The sequence below is a fragment of the Platichthys flesus genome, chromosome 13, assembly GCF_949316205.1.
Source record: "Platichthys flesus chromosome 13, fPlaFle2.1, whole genome shotgun sequence".
In the NCBI taxonomy this organism is placed as follows: Eukaryota; Metazoa; Chordata; class Actinopteri; order Pleuronectiformes; family Pleuronectidae; genus Platichthys; species Platichthys flesus.
In genome coordinates this window covers 24,481,825-24,499,770 of record NC_084957.1, presented here as the reverse complement: position 1 = coordinate 24,499,770, position 17,946 = coordinate 24,481,825, and the positions used below count along the sequence as shown (strand labels likewise).

General features: G+C 41.5%; 1 protein-coding gene across 9 annotated transcripts in view; it reads right to left on the bottom strand.

Annotated features, from left to right (window-relative positions):
* The window catches only part of slc37a1 (solute carrier family 37 member 1), a 67,740-nt gene that overhangs the window by 19,477 nt on the left and 30,317 nt on the right, over positions 1-17,946 (bottom strand). For 5 of the 9 annotated variants that reach the window (XM_062402596.1, XM_062402588.1, XM_062402593.1 and 2 more), the window contains 7 exons: positions 15,798-15,860; positions 15,542-15,618; positions 5,731-5,897; positions 5,314-5,366; positions 4,281-4,340; positions 3,099-3,221; positions 2,321-2,411 (listed from right to left, as the gene is read on the bottom strand). In XM_062402596.1, coding sequence (XP_062258580.1) covers positions 2,321-2,411; positions 3,099-3,221; positions 4,281-4,340; positions 5,314-5,366; positions 5,731-5,897; positions 15,542-15,618; positions 15,798-15,860 — 634 coding nt within the window. The remainder of the gene's footprint in view (positions 1-2,320; positions 2,412-3,098; positions 3,222-4,280; positions 4,341-5,313; positions 5,367-5,730; positions 5,898-15,541; positions 15,619-15,797; positions 15,861-17,946) is intronic. The other 4 variants (XM_062402589.1, XM_062402594.1, XM_062402595.1 and 1 more) reach the window with 4 other exon arrangements.

Genomic DNA, 17,946 nt, shown 5'->3' with positions numbered 1-17,946 from the left:
GATGGCTATGAGGATCCGTAGTGGCGATGTAAATAAACAGTCGACGAAGACTGCCGCACACAAAGAAGGCGTCTCTAAGGCCGTCTTCAACAAAAAACTGTACTCCGCCTAGTGTCCTGGCGGTGAATTGCTTTGTAACACGCGCAACGCTTTCAGAAGCATGAACGACAAAGAGTCCTTTGACGCAGCTGCGTAAAAGCCACAGACGCAGTTGCAGAAGCATGCGTCGACCTTTAGCCCTCTCCAGACAGAGGCAGAGTCATTGGCTGAGAACTGGTGTTGGAGTTTCTCAGAGTACAGTCGTTTAGCTTCTCTCACCTCCTTGCTAAACCTGTATTTTGCCTCTATAAACCGGACTCTGACCCCGCTCCTGAACGCCACTTCCTTCTACAACCTTAACTTTTTGAGTTATGCTGTTTATGCCTGTATGCAGGAATCAAATGGACGTTGACATGGTCCGAGAGTCCCAGTGCAGCCTGGGAGGACGGGGTAATAAGCACTGCTTACTTTGGTGTAACAGTGATCCAGAATGTTTCTCCTCTCTGGTCGGGCATTTAATTGTAACCCTTGCTGCTGGTCCAGATTTCCCCTAGGTCTGGTGCCGGTAACACATGCCAGGTTCAAAGTCACTTAAATCCCTTCTTCCCCATTCTGATGCTCGGTTTAAAATTCAGCAAGTCGTGATTAGCCATTTGTGTTAACATGCAATTCAAGAGGTGTTTCTAATAAAGTTGCCAGTGAGTGTATAATATATTGCTGTAGTTTGTTTTCTCTTGTCGCAAAATCTTTCGTCTCTCTAATGAGGTGATGATAAAACTGAACAGGAGTTTCATTTGTAAAACGATGCGCAAGCACACCTGAATTTGATCACTGTATGAATCACAGTCCACCTGGAAATGTGCGCACTAGGGTCTGCCTCCAAGTCCGCCCTCCACACGCCCACTTTCGACCATGAATGATTAATGCAAAGCACATCGTGAATATTCAATTATGCTGCTGAAATTAAAAAAGATCCTATTCAAAGGTGGAGGCAAAACGAAAAAATGCATGATTATTAAATTCAGAGACAGTTTTGATGTCCTCAATCTGTAGAATTTAACTGAATTAATATTATTTGGTTATGTTTGTACTGGGATAGTTCGGATCTGTCGGTCGATCCGTGTTACACGGCACTCAGTTCAGCACAAAGAATCTGAGATCACAGATCAATAGAATCTATATCAGCTGAACCCTTGCCTCCTCCTCATCTTTCCATATGCGTTCATCCATCAAGCAGCGTCACACAGCAGTGTCACCAAGGTATTTATTTATTTAAAGCAATCAGAGCGATTACCGCATATCAGTGGATCCTAAGGTCCTCTGGGATGTTATTTGGTAAGTGAATAGTTTTTCATAATTTCTTGTAAGTGATCTCCAGTGCGCTCTGTGCGCCTGATGGCACAGTCACGTTCACTGCAGTAATTTGAAGAGACATGCACAAGATATTATTAAAAACTGTTAGTGACTCGCCTCTGTAACTCCGCGGTTTAATGGAATCTGAACCCAATTTCCTTTAAGTTGTTTGATATATTTTTATATATAAAATAAAAGGTTTGTGTGGAACAGATATGTAAAGCTGTTGGATTTAATGTTAATGATGAAGTGGTTCACTCCCTCACGTCTGCGTCGCCACTTTACCGTCTCCAAAAGTTTGTACACATGGGTCAGAGTTTACATGGAAATGTGCAAATTTTCCAGCAAGTTTGTTTTTAAAACCCCAACGTTTGCGTGAGAAGTGGCGTATGTACGTTTCAGGCTCTGTTTTTTGCGTCTGCAACTGTTATAAAAGAGACCCATGGCCAGTCTACCTACAGACTGTATCACAGCCCCGTAGATGGAACCTGGGATCGTCGATCGCCCGAAACGTCGGCTGATGGCTTAGCCAATATCAAGAGGATACTGAGCTTGTTTTCCCATTCCACTTTTGGATTATTATTAGGGCCTAGTATTAAATTGAATTAATGTTTAGTTTGCCTCATCTTTTTTTTTTTTTTTTTACATATATGTTAAATTCTCAAATATTATGATTGAAACTAAACATGTTCGGCATGAATTGCATTATTTTGACAGTCAATTGTCTGTTTCTACAGAGCTACAGAGCCACTGAATTAAAATCTTTTGGGACTTCAGGGGCTCCAAACAGTCAGGATCCCTGCGCACTGGACATTTAACTGCCTTTTGCATGGTGTGCCGTGGCGCACAAGGCTATGGCGCCATGTTTCAATCTAAGCCCATTGGGCTAAATCCTTTGATTAAGTTAAATTTCAAAGTTCGTCCTCACCTGCTTTCGTTATGTAGAGCGGCAGCCAGAAGAGGAAGGTGTAACTGACCAGTTTGGCAAAAAGCAGACACAGAGAGAAATCGATCACCCCCTAGCAAGACAGACATACAGATGATACCAAATTATTATAATAGCTTTTCTGTGACTGACCACATTCAGAGGTGGTGTCAGCTCACATTCTCTGACCTTATAGTTTCACAATGAATTAAATGTATTTTTATGTTTCTCATTGCCAATATGCTGATTGGCTTGAGGCCACCACCACAGTATTAGCGATGTGAACACATTATGATTTCAATTTGTTTTCAAAAGGACAAAATCTTTCTTCAAAGTAGATTTAAATCTCATTGATTAATTAATTAATCTCTTGCATTGACACACTCATAAACCTTTTGACAACAGACACAAGTCAGACTGGGTAAAAACATTATTTGGTCTTTGCCAGCACAAAGGATGTATGTGATAATTTGAATATAGAGTGGGGACTGTACATTAAGGAGACATTTTAATGCCATGTGTGATAAGTAGACTTAACGCAGTCCACTTGTGATTGGATCTCTCAGGATGGATGATCTATTCTAGGTCTGAATAGGTCTTATGTGGAACAACTTATGTGGATTGACTCATTGGAGCCTTCTTAAATATCATGTGACAGATACAATTTCAGTTATTTATTTGACTGTGATCATTCGGCATCATCATCCATGCCTGTAATGCGCCAATGCTTTTAATTTAAAGTGGTTTAGATGATGGCAGTGTGTGTCTGTGTGTAGCCGACCGGTATTTGTAGGGCTCCTGTGAAGCTGATGGCAGATGGTTCTGATTCGCTCTTAACCACTACGACTGGTTGCACAGGGACACACACGCTGTCCCTGGGCAACAACAGCTCTACGTCGTAGCTCTAAAAGAGAGGGAGGAGAAGAGAGGACAACTGAATGGAAGGAAAGCACCAATAAATTAGAGTATTTCTACATTTTCTTTTATGTTTCAGTTATGATTTGTTCAGTTCATGGTAGGGGGGAGGGGTATTGAGTCAAATGCAATATGGATCCTCCCCACTAGATGCCACTAACTCCTGCATACTGAATGTTTAACCCATTTGTTGTAATATATGGGTGGTTTGTAAAGAACACCTGCATATAATAAACCCAACTCTGTTAATATTATTATTAAAAAAGTTTCAAGAAACCAAGAGGCTGAATCCTTATGTTCTGACATCCTGGGGCCAATCTAAGCCAAGTCTGCAAGGGGATGTAAGTGCTGATTTTGTGAGAATCCACATGCCCCCATTGACATGCTATGATGATGGTAAGCATGTCATGGTATGTTTACCAGATGTCCGTAAAGGCCCAGTGTGTCAACATTTGCAATCATCTAAACAAATGATATTTCAGCATTCATCCAGAATCCCAAACAAACTGAAAGATGTCCTCCTGCTGAAATGACCATTAAACGCCTTGAATCACTGAGGGAACTGACCTTCCTGTTTTTAAAACTCTCCTGGCAATAGTAGTATGTCTGCCTGAATGACACTTACATGCTTAGTAACATTTACAACAGTATTTGATAAAAACAATCAAAGATATTCTCACATTGTTCAATGGCTGTACTGGGCTACAGACTTGCCACTTAATCAGGCAAACATTTACAATCTAAATCATTCCGTTACTGGACTAAAGGCTCTGAATGGTTAGTAGTTTGTATTTAAATAGTTAATTTCTTATTTTTTCCCCCTGACTATTGTTCAGGGTTAAGGGCAGAGGATGTCACAGTTGCTTAAGTTCTATTACATTAAGTGTCTTTTAGCTGCCACTTTTATCCAAAGCGACTTCCACAAAGTGCATTCAATATCTATTCAACACTTTGGCATGGGGAAGGATTTAAGCCGCTGACCTTCTGGTTGTACAAGGACATTCACTCTACTCCTCAGGCTATATATAGGCTACTTAGTGACACACACCTGGTTTTTAGTGTTCTTGTGTTGCAGATACACCTCATGGTGTCCATTTACTCCAAGCTGCTTGAAAGGACAATAAATTACATTCATATTTACATGTCTTTCAGTATATTGTCTGTTTAGGTCAGAAGCTCAAATGAGGGGCTGCAGAACAACCCAATAATATAAATGTAGCTCTTTCAATACGAGTAACAACAAAATAACAACATGAGCTGAAATACACACTAGGGCACTAAAGGGATAGTTCACCCAAAAATGAAAAGTCATTCATTATCTACTCCCCATTATGCCGATGGAGGGGTGGGTGAAGTGTTTGAGTCCAAAAAACACTTTTGGGAGTTTCAGGGGTTAACAGTGTTGCAGCCAAATCAAGTAAGTTAGTGGGGGACAACTTCTTCAATAAAAAAAATATAAAGCCTTCCTACTGGACTTGTGGTATCATTCAGGTGTCTGTAGGCCCAGACATTCATATCCAACTCAAAACCGCATCATTTACACCAAGTTTTTAGCCTAAAGGTCTGCTGCTATCCTCCTGCCTGGAGCCACTTTCAGGCTCAAGGCTGAACGCAACAAGATCAGTGAGAACTCATAATAAGTACTGGTACCATCTTTAGTAACTGCAGCTATCGCAAATTCTTGGGGCTAGAGCATAGAGGCACGAACCTGTGCTGTGTGTGCGCGGCTCTGGGCTCAGGACAACAGCTGACTTTTAGGCTAAAAACAGTGTAAATTATCTTGTTTTGGGTCGAGTTTGAATGTTGGGGCTTATGGATACTTGTGGTAGACTCAACAGGAGCCGTATGGAGGCATTTTTTTTTTCTTTGAAGAAGAGATCATTTACTCATCTACTCACCCCTCCATCTGCGTAGGAGTAAGTAGATGAGTGGATTTTCATTTTTGGGGGAACTATTTCTTAAATGAATACCAATTAAGAATACATACAATACAAGCATACCCAAGAATGATTAGATCTAGACAGAGTAAATTACAGAGGGTAATTTACAAAAATGACAAACAAAAATCTCTCTGTACTCACACTCTTGCCAGGGGGAGAATTTTGAGCATACACGCTTTTTAGGTCATTTGGGTCTGAAGATGGGAAAGGAAGCCTTGAGGTTAATATGTATTATTTCTATACTATTATATTTTGTCAGTGCACCGGTAAGCGGACATAAACGCCGCAAAAAGCAGACAGTTCAGGTTACATACACACTCATGCATATTCATTTTTAGTCAAATTATATTAGTGGTAATGCAGCCTAAGCAGACTCCTCACATCAAATTACATTTCCTCTAATATTTCAGCCTCATTCAGCAAGTCTCATTTGACAGACATTTACTTTGAACTTTAAAATGAACACATTAAATGCATACATTCAATTAAAATAAATAAATCAAATTAAAATATATCATGATATTTTAGCCAACTTTACAATGAGGAGGCAGCACTCACGCTCAATGAGAAAGAAGAAGCAGAAAACTCCCATGATTGCAATAATTATCCCTGGTACAATAAACGACAGGCCCCAATTGGAGGAGACCCAATAGCCAGCAATCAGAGAGCCCAGGATGTTGCCCACTGAGGTGTGGGAGTTCCACAAGCCCATGATAAGTCCACGCCTGAGAGGAAGACAGGACACACTTTAACTCTTTCAGAGGGTGCAAGAGAGAATACTGTCCAACACTGCAACCAGGGGTGGATATTTGATCTCATTGTTCGGAAGAACAATAAACAGAGAAATTTGTCGAGCGCAATTCCTGAAGGGGACAGAAATATACATTACCAATATTATTAGAGTAATATCTTTAATAGTTATACTAATGTTCTTTGTATGTCCACTAGACTATAAATGGAAAAATGTATATATTTATATAGTGCTTTTCTTGTCTTGATGAACACTGAAATCACTTTACAGTACAGTTTTGCAATTCACCCATTAGAATTAATTGTATCCTTCAGTAATGTGTCTCTCTCTCTCTCACTCACTCACTCGATTTACAACCATCAGGTGATGCCTGATTCTTTCCACAGACTGTGAGGAATTTTATATTTACTGTATGGTTGCTGTACATCATAAGGATCTTTAGGAGTTGTTGTGACTTCCACTAGGGCTTAACCCAACTATTTGTATAAGTGGTTGATCTGAAGTTATAAAATCCTCCATAGGATTTATTACACCTGTATGCCACTCTGTCTGGGATTGTGTGTCAAACATTGAGAGTTTGTGGGGGGACCAAGGTGACGCAGGCTTACATATTTTTTCCTTCTAGAGGGTTTAAAACTGTGAGGCATTTGCTGTACTCTAAGCTATTTGGTTTGACTATATGAATGTAAGTTAGACCAAGAATCTTCTTTTTCGACATATCCATGTCATAATGAACTCATATATTTAAGTAAGAACAACTGAAGTTCTTAATGAATTAACTTCATGTATTTTGAAAATTACATGTGAAATTTCACCATGGCAGTTATTTTACATATTGTAACAACTTACTTCGGTGAAATTCAAATAATTATATAAATACTCTCCTGATCAAAATCCTAAGACCAGTTAAAAAATTGCATGAATTTGCATTTTGCACTGTTGGATCTTAGGAAGGTTCAAGTAGAACCTTCCTAAGTAGTAGAGCTTCAAAATGCAAAAAGAAGAAATGGGACCAAGAGACCAAAAGTTGTGAGCAGGCAATTTATTGAAAACAACAATTTAACTCAAATAGGCTGTTCATCAGCTGATCAAAAGTTTAAGACAGCCTTTAAAAGCCAAAATCTGTGTAAAAATTTGGATTCCATGTCATTTCCTGTCAAGTAATCACACTGTGAAGATCTCTTGATGGCAAAGGCAAAAAAGCTCACCGTCTTTGAACGTGGTAGGATTGTTGAGCTACATAAACAAGGCCTCTCACAACGTGCCATCGCTGCTGAGGTTGGACGCAGTAAGACAGTCATTTTGCATTTCTTAAAAGATCCTCAGGGTTATGGAACAAAAAAATCAAGTGGTAGACCCAAAAAAAATCTCACCGGCGCTGAGCCGGAGGATCTGAATGGCTGTCCGTCAAGACACGGGACGATCCTCGTCCCAAATTAAGGCCATTACTGGCGCTGACTGCAGCCCAAAAACCATCAGACGGCATCTGCGAATGAAGGGCTTCAAAAACAAGAAACGTCTTCAAAGGCCACGTCTCCTTCAACGCCACAAAATTGCCCGTTTAGACTTTGCAAGGGAGCACCAAACATGGGACATTCAAAGGTGGAAGAAAGTTTTATTCTCTGACGAGAAAAAATTTAACCTTGATGGTCCTGATGACTTCCGACGTTACTGGCATGACAAGGAGATGCCACCTGAGATGTTTTCTACGCGGCGCATTGGAGGGGGCACCATCATGATCTGGGGTGCTTTTTCCTTCAATGGAACAATGGAGCTCCAGGTTGTGAAGGGGCGTCAAACAGCAGCTGGCTATATGGAGATGTTGCAGCGGGCATCCCTCATGACTGAGGGCCCTCGTCTGTGTGGTAACTACTGGGTGTTTCAGCAGGACAACGCTCCAATTCACAATGCCCGTCTGACCAAGACTTTTTTCCAGGAGAATAACATCACTCTTTTGGACCATCCTGCATGTTCCCCTGATCTTAATCCAATTGAGAACATTTGGGGATGGATGGATTACAAAAATGGACTTCAGTTCCAGACAGTGGATGCCCTTCGTGAAGCCATCTTCACCACATGGCGCAACATTCGCACTAGCCTTTTGGAAACACTTGCATCAAGCATGCCAAAACACATTTTTGAAGTGATCAACAATAATGGTGGAACTACTCATTACTGAGTCAGTTTTGACACTTTAATTTCTGTTTTAGGATTTTTTTCTGTTTTTTTTTAGCTGTGGTCTTAAACTTTTGATCAGCTGATGAACAGCCTACTTCAGTTAAATTGTTGTTTTCAAAAAATTGCCTGCTCACAACTTTTGGGCTCTTGTTCCTATTTCTTCTTTTTGCATTTTGAAACTCTACTTAGAACCTTCCTAAGATTCAACAGTGCAAAATGCAAATTCATGCAATTTTTTAACTGGGCTTAAGATTTTGATCAGGAGTGTATAACAATAATATCATCTAAATAAGATCATATATCTTTATATGAAAACAGGCTTTTTCAATGTAACCTAGCATTCGGCCATCTAAAAGCAAATGGTTTGGAAATCGGTTCTTCTTACGGACCTCAAACAGATACCCCTAAGTCCACCCGATCAAATGCTTTCCCCATAGTGATGTGTCATTCATTTTGAATGAATCCTTACAAGGACTCGGGAGTAACGAGACCTTTCAAAGAGCGATTCGTTCATTTTCGCGTTGCCGCGCATCGGGACTGTTGCATAGGCTGATGCAGGTCCTCTTCTGAGCATATGCAGGTCACATGAAAAATGATCCAAAGACTCGTATCCGACAGATGAACGAATCATTGATCCGAAGACACTGTCAGGAGGTGAACGATTCGTTCATCTGCCGGGTACGAGTCTTTGGATCATTTTTCACGTGACCTGCATATGCTCAGAAGAGGAAACAGAAAGGATTTGTTAACCTCGTTCACTTTAGCGTCATTAGGTTTAGTAAGACGTGAATGATTTTCGTTCACAAGTAATAATTACAGGTTTCGTTATTTAAACTTTTTTGTACTTTACTTACAGTTCAGTGCAGCGTAATTGTTTGCCGTGATAATTACATGCTAGCGTGATAATAAAGACAGTTTAAAATAAATCAAACATTACCATTTTAATGCAGGAATTTCATGCAGGAATTCCCCCCCCCCCGCTGAAATGAACGAATGACTCTAAAAAAGATATGTTCATTTTACTGAACGAGATTCAAAGAACCGAGTCGGTAAAATTATCCGAACTTCCCATCACTATTTTCCCACATTCAAAGAGACCACCACTTTTGGAGTCTCAGTGGATGCTGGAGAGAGAAGGATATTGAGAAGACGACAGATATTACAGGAGTGCCGGTTTTTCATAAATCCTGTTTGGTATGGCCGATTCAAGCCTTAAATGGGACAGATTATGAAAATTCCACTTATATAGTGCTTCTACACGTTAATTTGGGTATCTGGCATGTCTACCGTCCCCAAAACTCAAAAACAACTCCCGCAATTTGTTTCGGTTCCTCTATATCAGAAACGATATGCTAGAGTGCGTCGAATGGGATTACGACCGAAATAAACGTCATAGTCACACTTTGCCCATGTAGGGAATCTCGCTACATGGCCTTGGACGAGCGAGCTAACCGGGCCGGTGGAGCCTGGCTAGCGTTAGCTCGCTGCTGCTACCTGTCAGACATTGTGGCCGCATAAATAAGGGACCCCAGGGACACCTCTAAACGTTGACTCATCAGTGTGGAAGGATGCTGCTGCTGCACCAGACCCCGCTCCCACTGCGGGGCTGCGCTGGGGCGCTGGGGCTCTCGCAGCCAGGCTTCGTCCCACCTGACTCTGGTTCAAAACTAAATGGTTGCAAGAAAAAGGTGCTGTTTTAAATGATCCTTGTGGTATTTTGACCAAAATATGTTACAGATATTTCATTAAGACCCCAAGGAACAATATCAACTTGTGGAAAAATAGGCATAATATATCCCCTTTAAGGCTAATGCTTTATAGTCCACATTTAAAAGAGGGATGAGGAGAGAGGAACTACAATCAGAATTTTCCCTACCTGGTTTTAATAGTAAGGTTATGAAGCCTCAGTAAAAGTTTGAGATATGGCTCCCCAGTCTAGAGAGTCACTGAATAAATTATTAATGCATTTTTTTATAGAATTCTATTGAAAAGCCATCCGGACCAGGGGCCTTGCGGAAGTGGACTCTGGAATTTCATAACGTTTTAGGGGCTGATTAATCTCACTCCCCACGGGTAAGAGTTATGGATTGAAATTCCATGATAAGCAGTGGCTCCAGGAAGGGCAACTTTTTCATAAGAATTTAAACGAGATGCCAATTAACAATGGAGCATGATCAGATATCACAATAGGTGAATATTGAGTGCTTTTGACACCAGAGAGGAAAATAACTATCAACAACAAAGTAATTGATTCTTGAAAATGTTTTATGAACTGGAAGGTAAGAAAACTGCTTTTTATCAGGATTTAGAAAACGCCATTGATCCATACTTCCTATTTTGTTCGTAAATTATGAAATTATTAATAATGTTTTAGTGGTGGAATCATGTTTTGGATAAGACAATGTGCACAATTGCACAATTAAGGTCACCTCCCAACATTTTATGGGAGTTTAAATCAGGTAGAAGAGAAATCACTTTTCCGAAGAATGCTTCATCATCCCAGTTAGGTTTATAAAGATTGACAAGAACAACAGTGACATTATTGAGGGAACCTGAAACTATTACAAAACGGCCTTGGGGGTCAGCTGCAACATTAGATTAGATTAGATTCAACTTTATTGTCATTGCACAGTACAAGTACATATACAACAAAATGCAGTTTAGCATCTAACCAGAAGTGCAAAAAAGTGCAGTTCAAGTGCAGTATATGGTGCATTGTGGAATATGAAAATAAATAGAAAGTACAGTTAGAAATATAAGTGGAATATGAACAGTATTAAGAGGTAAGGTATGATATAAGAATGATGAATACACTATGACCAAGATAAATATAAATATGAATACACTATAGGTGGGATAAAACAGTAGTAGAAAAAAAATAACTAGTGCAAATGTACAAATGTTGAAATGTGCAAATATGTAAAATGTTCAAATGTTCAAATGTGCAAATGTTAAGTGAATGTGCAGTGGCTGGAGGAGGGTGAGTGGCAGTCCAAGCCGGGGTGGAGAGGGGAAGTATTGTCACTGGAGAAGGTGTGTGTGGGGGTGCGGCTGCTATCACTGTGGTGCAGAGTTCAGCAGGGTGACAGCCGCAGGGATGAAACTGTTCCTGAACCTGCTGGTCTGGGAACGGAGGACCCTGTAGCGCCTTCCTGAAGGCAAACAGTCAGTGGCTGGGGTGTGAGGTGTCCTTGACAATGCTGCACGCTCTCCACAGACATCTCTTGCTCTGGACAGCTGCGATGGTGGGGAGTGAGGAGCCAGTGATGCGTTTGACAGTTTTCACCACCCTCTGCAGTGACTTCCGGTCCGCAACAGAGCAGCTGCCATACCACACTGAGATGCAGTTAGTGAGGATGCTCTCGATGGTGCAGCGGTAGTTGGGCTAAACTGTATTTTTTTAATGTTCAAAATAAATGTACCCCTTGCTTTGCCACTAAAATTGGAATGAAAGGATTGGCCAACCCTTGACGCCATATTCGACCTCCCTTGACCAGGCCATAGATCCCTTTACATTCCAAGAGACAAATCACAGACTTTCTCTTTTTTTAGTCAGAGTGGCGCTGATGTCCGGGTATACTTTCAACTTGGAGCTGTGGTAATACAGTTTGTCTGGCCCATTTTAAGACTCTCTTTTCTGGAAACAGAGGAATTTAATGATAAAAGCACTTGGTTTCACCGCGCATGGTCTGGGCATGGCGTGCTCGCTCTTTCACTGGAGGGTTATTGAGAATACCAGGACCAGTTAAAGCCATGAGCAAATCGGACACAAACTTTATTTGGTCCTGATATTTCTTGCTTACCTCAGGTATGTTAATTATTATTAATATACCTTGACCCCGTCCAGTGGTACCGTAGTCTGTGACAGTAGAGACTTAAAAACAGCTTCCATCTTGTGAGTTTTTTCGAAGTTTCTAACCACCGAGACTTCAGTTTGAGTGAGAAGGTTGTTGAACGATGTCACTTGTTGTCCCAGTGAGTAAACCAGTATGTTGAAAGAGCCCCGGAGAAGACTGTGCACCCTAGCTGGAGTACTATGGTGAGGGACGGCCGCAAACGGAAGGCAGTGCCAGAGAACTCAGCTCACCGGTTTACTGCAAAATCTCGTGCTGAGAAACCCCAAGTCAGACATGGACGGAAAAGACAGTTATTACTGGAACTGCGGTGATTAACAACGAGGAACTGTCTACTGTAAAAACGAAGATGGTCAGTGTGTTCGCCACGAGATTGAAGATGAATTTTGATGCCGATACTCTCTGTCTCTTCCTACAAGGGAAGATGAGCCGCGAGGTGAAGTGCAGGAAAATCGAGACGCCACATAACAGATTCAGCTCCTTCTGCGTTACAGCTGAATGGAACGACTGGAAGGAGATGTACGACCCCCAGTTCTGGTACAGTCGTCAGACAACACTTCGAGCCTCGCCGTCCAAGAGGAGCAAGAAGTGGGGCGATTCTGCCTGGGAGAGCTGCAGGGGGGATTTCTTGCCCTGCGGCGGGTGAAGGTCTGTCGGGCCCTGGTACTGGCACGTCGGGCTCTGTGGGCGCGTCAGCGGAGAGGTCCGAGGAAACCGACAGCCCTGCCGAAAATGACACATACCCATAATGCACGAATAGTGATGTTTTGAGCATTCAGGAGACCTGGATGGCCAAACAGGATTTGGACAAATTAAACACTCTCCACCCTGACTTTCATGGTTCCGGGTCTCTCATTCCAGGAAGGCCAAGAACATCCAGCCAGTGTGGAATAAATTTGTAGCTAGCCATCATGCTGATGGCCAATGCAGCCCATAGGGCTTGGGTAATAGCTGGGAGGCCCAGGCAGGGACCTGACCTTGATTATAAAAAGAAAATGAATTCTAAGTATAAATATGCTCTGCAATACATAAACAAACAAGAGCAGGTGCTGAGTGCTCACTCCATGGCTGATAATTTGCTTAAAAATGACATCACTAGCTTCTGGAAAGAGGTAAAACCCTTGATAGGGCTAAAGCAGCTCTTCCGTGCAGTATAGAGGGGGTAACTGATGTAGTGGCAATAGCTGACCTATGGAGGCAGCATTATGCAGAGCTGTTCAATAGTATTAAATATGAGCCTTATCATGTTGGTAAAATAGATGAGGAAAGTATATGTTTCACCCCAATGATGTTCTCAGTGCCATAGGGCAACTTGCATACAAGAAGGCTAGTGGCCTGGACAACATCACAGCAGAGCACCTAAAGTTAGCTGGCCCCTGGTTGGCAGTGCTACTGTCTATCTGCTTTACTGGGTTGGTGATTCATGGTATATTGCCAGACTCCATGTTGTCAGTAGTTCTTGTCCCAGTTATCAGAGACAAGGCTGGTAAGATTGGACGTATTGATAAAGACCCATAGCACTTGCTAGTATTCCATCGAAAGTGCTAGATAGATTAATCCTTGACAGGATAAGTGAATACTTAACCACCACTGAAAATCATTTTGGCTTTAAGCATAGGTCGGTACCAAGCATAGTAACGACCTATGTATTTATGCTCTGAAAGAGGCAATAGAAACAAATAGAAGGCAGGGCTCTACTATGCTTATACGTGGCCCAGACCACTTCGGAATGTGGTCTTGTGTGATCGGATCACTATCCGATCTGGGTGCGTTCACACCTGTACTGTGTACACTGTGAGGCAAATGAAAGGGAGGTTCAGTCACTCAAAACTTAAAACTCTTTAATTTGCATCTATAATTAGCACACTAAATTTTATTATAGTAAGTCAACTATACTTCTATAGCTACATTCACAATGATATTAAGGGGGAACATCAAATATCAAACATAAATGTAGTTAATGATAAATCTGTGGTAAATTGACATCGTATAATGTCACTGCATGAAACTACTGTGTCTCTGCTCTGAGAAGTAATTACCATGTTAACCAACTTGCAGTGATGCCGGTAACGCGTTACTTAGTAACAGGTTACTCTAATCTAACCACTTTTTTCAGTAACGAGTAATCTAACGCGTTACTATTTCCAAACCAGTAATCAGATCAAAGTTAATTGTCCAAGTCACCATGCGTTACTATTTTGGTAGTTGTGGTTAAACCCGGTTTAACCACAACTACCAACGGTCGGCGGCAGCGACTCTGGACGCGGCAGCGACTCTGGACGCGTGTCGGTTCCTTCTCGCGGATCACCTCAGCTATAGCACCCGCTGGGGGAACCCTCCTTTTGCGCGGTGGGCCCCTTCCGGCAGTTTCTCTTAAAGTGTTGGCAAAACCGGTTGTCATTTTTATGTTGAGGCAGCGTGGGTGTTGTCGGCAGCTGCTGAATGTAACTGATAAGGTAACTTGTAATCTAACTTAGTTACTTTTAAAACCAAGTAATCTGTAAAGTAACTACATTACTTTTAAAATCAAGTAATCTGTAAAGTAACTGCAGCAACACTGCCAAATGTCTGCACACTGCTGACTTAAATATACTATAGGGAATCTGAGATCTCAGGGTTGTTATCTATAATGAGCTTGTTAAACTTACCTAACATATTATGTGGTCACTCAGTTGTGATCGGATCAAAAAAGCCAAGTAAAACATTAAATTCGAAGAAAATTAAGTCTTATGTGTATTATTTACAAAATTTACTTGAAATAGAATAATCTCATGATAGATGTTTTTTGTAAATAGTGAAATAAAAAGTCAACTTTTCTTACGTCGGAAATGAATGAGACCTACAGTAGTGGTAGCAGCAGGATGGGGTTGGAGTATCACTAAGAATAAAAATAAGAAAAGTTTGAGTTGAGGAATATTTGACCATCCTCACACATCAGAATCAGAAGTATTTTATTGCCAAGTAGGTTTACACCTACAAGGAATTTGCTCTGGTTATTGTATATGCAACTATATATTATGTATATCATGTATATTAAATTATATCTGTACAGGAGAATAGTGTGGATTAAGTACATCATTTAAAAAACAATTACAGTGGGTTACAGTTTCGTCGTGGGGGGGGACACAATCAGGGAAATTTAAACTTCAGGAGAACCGCAGAAAATCAAACGTATGGGACTCATATTTGATCATATATATCATACATCATTTATATAGTTTAAGATCACTTAACAATGTGATTTCTGGCCCGATTAGCTCGCGGCAAGCAGAACAAATAGATCAGATGCCCAAACCATTGTTACAGATCCTGAGCTGGCCGGAGCGCTTCTCGTTGCTTCGCGGTGCTTCGTTGCCAGTGTGTACAGCCCAATGGAATAACACGGCGACGAAAGTAAGCGTTTCGTGGGACTTCTCTGGACTTATGCCTCCAGTTTATCCCCGGCATTAGCGTTTGTATATTGTTCCACCTTCTGGTCTCCTTTATGCATCAAGACTACCTTAAAATCTTCTGTATAAGACATCAGCTGCTGCCTGAAATATCCTTTCAGCAGCTTCTAGAAAACTTCCATACAGTTAGATCCTACCTTCCCTTTCCAAACCAGTTGCCAATGCAGGTCACCACACTAGGCCAGCCAGTGGTTTGGACCAATCCGTTAGCCACCTAAAATCACAAAAGGACAAATGAAGACAACATAAATGTTCCATTCGATTTACTTATTTATCTAATATTTTAATCAAAGCTACTTACAAGTTAGAGATAAGGCTAAAGCATAAGTACAATAGAGCCATTTTCAGACATTACGTGCGGGTTAAGTCCGGAGAATTGGGTATGGACTTTACCCGTAGTTTGTCTTTCACACATGCACAACGAAGCTGGAGGTTCTCTGCACAACAGCAACATGCCTTCCAAATTATTCAGACGAGAGGTGCAGCCAGGTGCAGCAGACAGACGGTGCAGGTAACAAAAAAAATAGATTTTCTTGACAACACACAGACAGAACAACTTGAAGTAAGTAGTATGTGCTAAATCTGGTAAATACAAGAAAATGTAGGAGATTTTGTAGGGAAATACACTGAAAGTGCTAATTTGATACTTTGGTATTATAAAGAACCTAGGCAGACCTGATCACAAGTGGCCAGCTCTGAGTAAAGGTTTGAATGATCCCAAGATGCATTATAGCTCCTACAAGGAACGTTTCATTTTCGTTGATTTTGGCGCCTCTGTGGACAAAAGCAGTAGTGTTTCCATTGCTACTTCTCCTGTTTGAAAAATCTAGTCTGGTTTTGGAAGGAGTGAAAAAGACAGCTGATTGCAGGATGCATAGCAATTAGGTAATGTATCTTTTTGTTGCTGTGTGATTGCTATCGTTATTTTAACAAGGTTTGCGTCTGACCTGCGTTTGAGATTTGCATGATTGACATCTACAATGATCATCAAATGCATTGCATCTTGACCGACCACACCACTACTGAGCCACAACACTGGGACAGATGCACACAAAGAAGAAGAACTTCATATATAATCTTTGCAGAATTTACAAGATTCGCAAATAATTAAGAATTGACAGACAGCGTTTCACAAAGTTTATAAAGATTCTCTTTAATCAAAAACTCTTAAAAGTGCACGAGCGGAACAGAAAGATCTGCTGCTTAAACGAGAGCACAAACATGTCATCTGCATCACAGTGAAGCGAGAGAATGTTGATAAGACATCTGGTAAACCTGCTAGACCAGCAATGCCCTAGATGAAGCCATTGTTATGTTTAATCGATACTGTTCATGTGCATCTCTTAACAGAGATGAGAGTTATAACCGGATGTAGGCATCTTTGTTTTTCAGGTGGAAGAGTGCTATGTGAAGGGCAGAAGAGATGGTGTCTGAGGCACTTACTCTATTAGGGCGATAGGCGTACTGCAAGAAGTCCAGCGTCTCAGGTATACTGCTATGAATGTGGGCCGGAAACACTCTCTCAAAACACTTTGTGTTGATGGAGTGGGTGCAACTGACCTATAGTCAAGTCACTGTGCTCTTTTTGGGAACTGGGATGATGGTGTCGGTTATGAATCAAGTGGGGACAGTGGCCTGTAAGAGGGACAGGTTGAACATGAAGAGGAGAACATCAGCCAGCTCTGTAGCACATGCCTTGAAGGCCTGCAGTGTGGCTGCAGCTTTAGGCACATCCCAGTCTGACTTTGAGAAACCATCCTGCATGATGGTCTCAGTTTCTGAAGAGTTTAAGTTGTCTAATCAATGGGTTTGTTCATTTAAGTGTATGTAGGTTGGGTACAGGAACTGGGAGTTATGGTCTGAGATTTCAAAGTGGGGGTGGGGGGCAGCTTTGTATGCATCATGGATGTTGCTGTAAACAAGATCCAGTGCATTCCGATCTGTGGGAAGGTTTACATGATAGAAGTATTTCGGGAGCACAGTCCGAAGGTTGCAGTGGTTGAAGTCTTCCTCGACAATGAATGTAGCATCAGGGTGAGCTGTTTCGTCCACGCTGCCCAGCGCATGGATTGTGCCAAGTGCTGCTGTTGGGACCTAGTATTTGTGAGCAATAGATGGGCGTACATGTGTAGCCAAAAACTGCAACCACATGTCTTCTTTGTTGTGGAGACAAAGGAGAGCTTCCAGAACTCAGTCTCCCAGGGTGCTTCAACTTCACACCTAGGTGTTAATCTACCCTTGGACACAACTTTTAACCACTATTAGTCACTGTGTGCCCATGACCCATAAGGTCATCGGTCAAATAAAATCCAGTTGCCCCTCTATTGTATCTCTTTCTAATAATTTATCCAGAAGGAGAAGTAGGTACCTCTCCTGCTCACCCAGGCAGGGAGAAACTCTACCTACCCAAGCTGGCAGAACTTCAGCACAAGCTGCTTCAAAACTATGTCTTGCCAGAAGAACCAAAACAACAGGCAGTGGCAGTTTTGGGCACGGGGCGAACCGTGCTCATTCTTATGAAGCAGCCGGTTAGGGACAAACA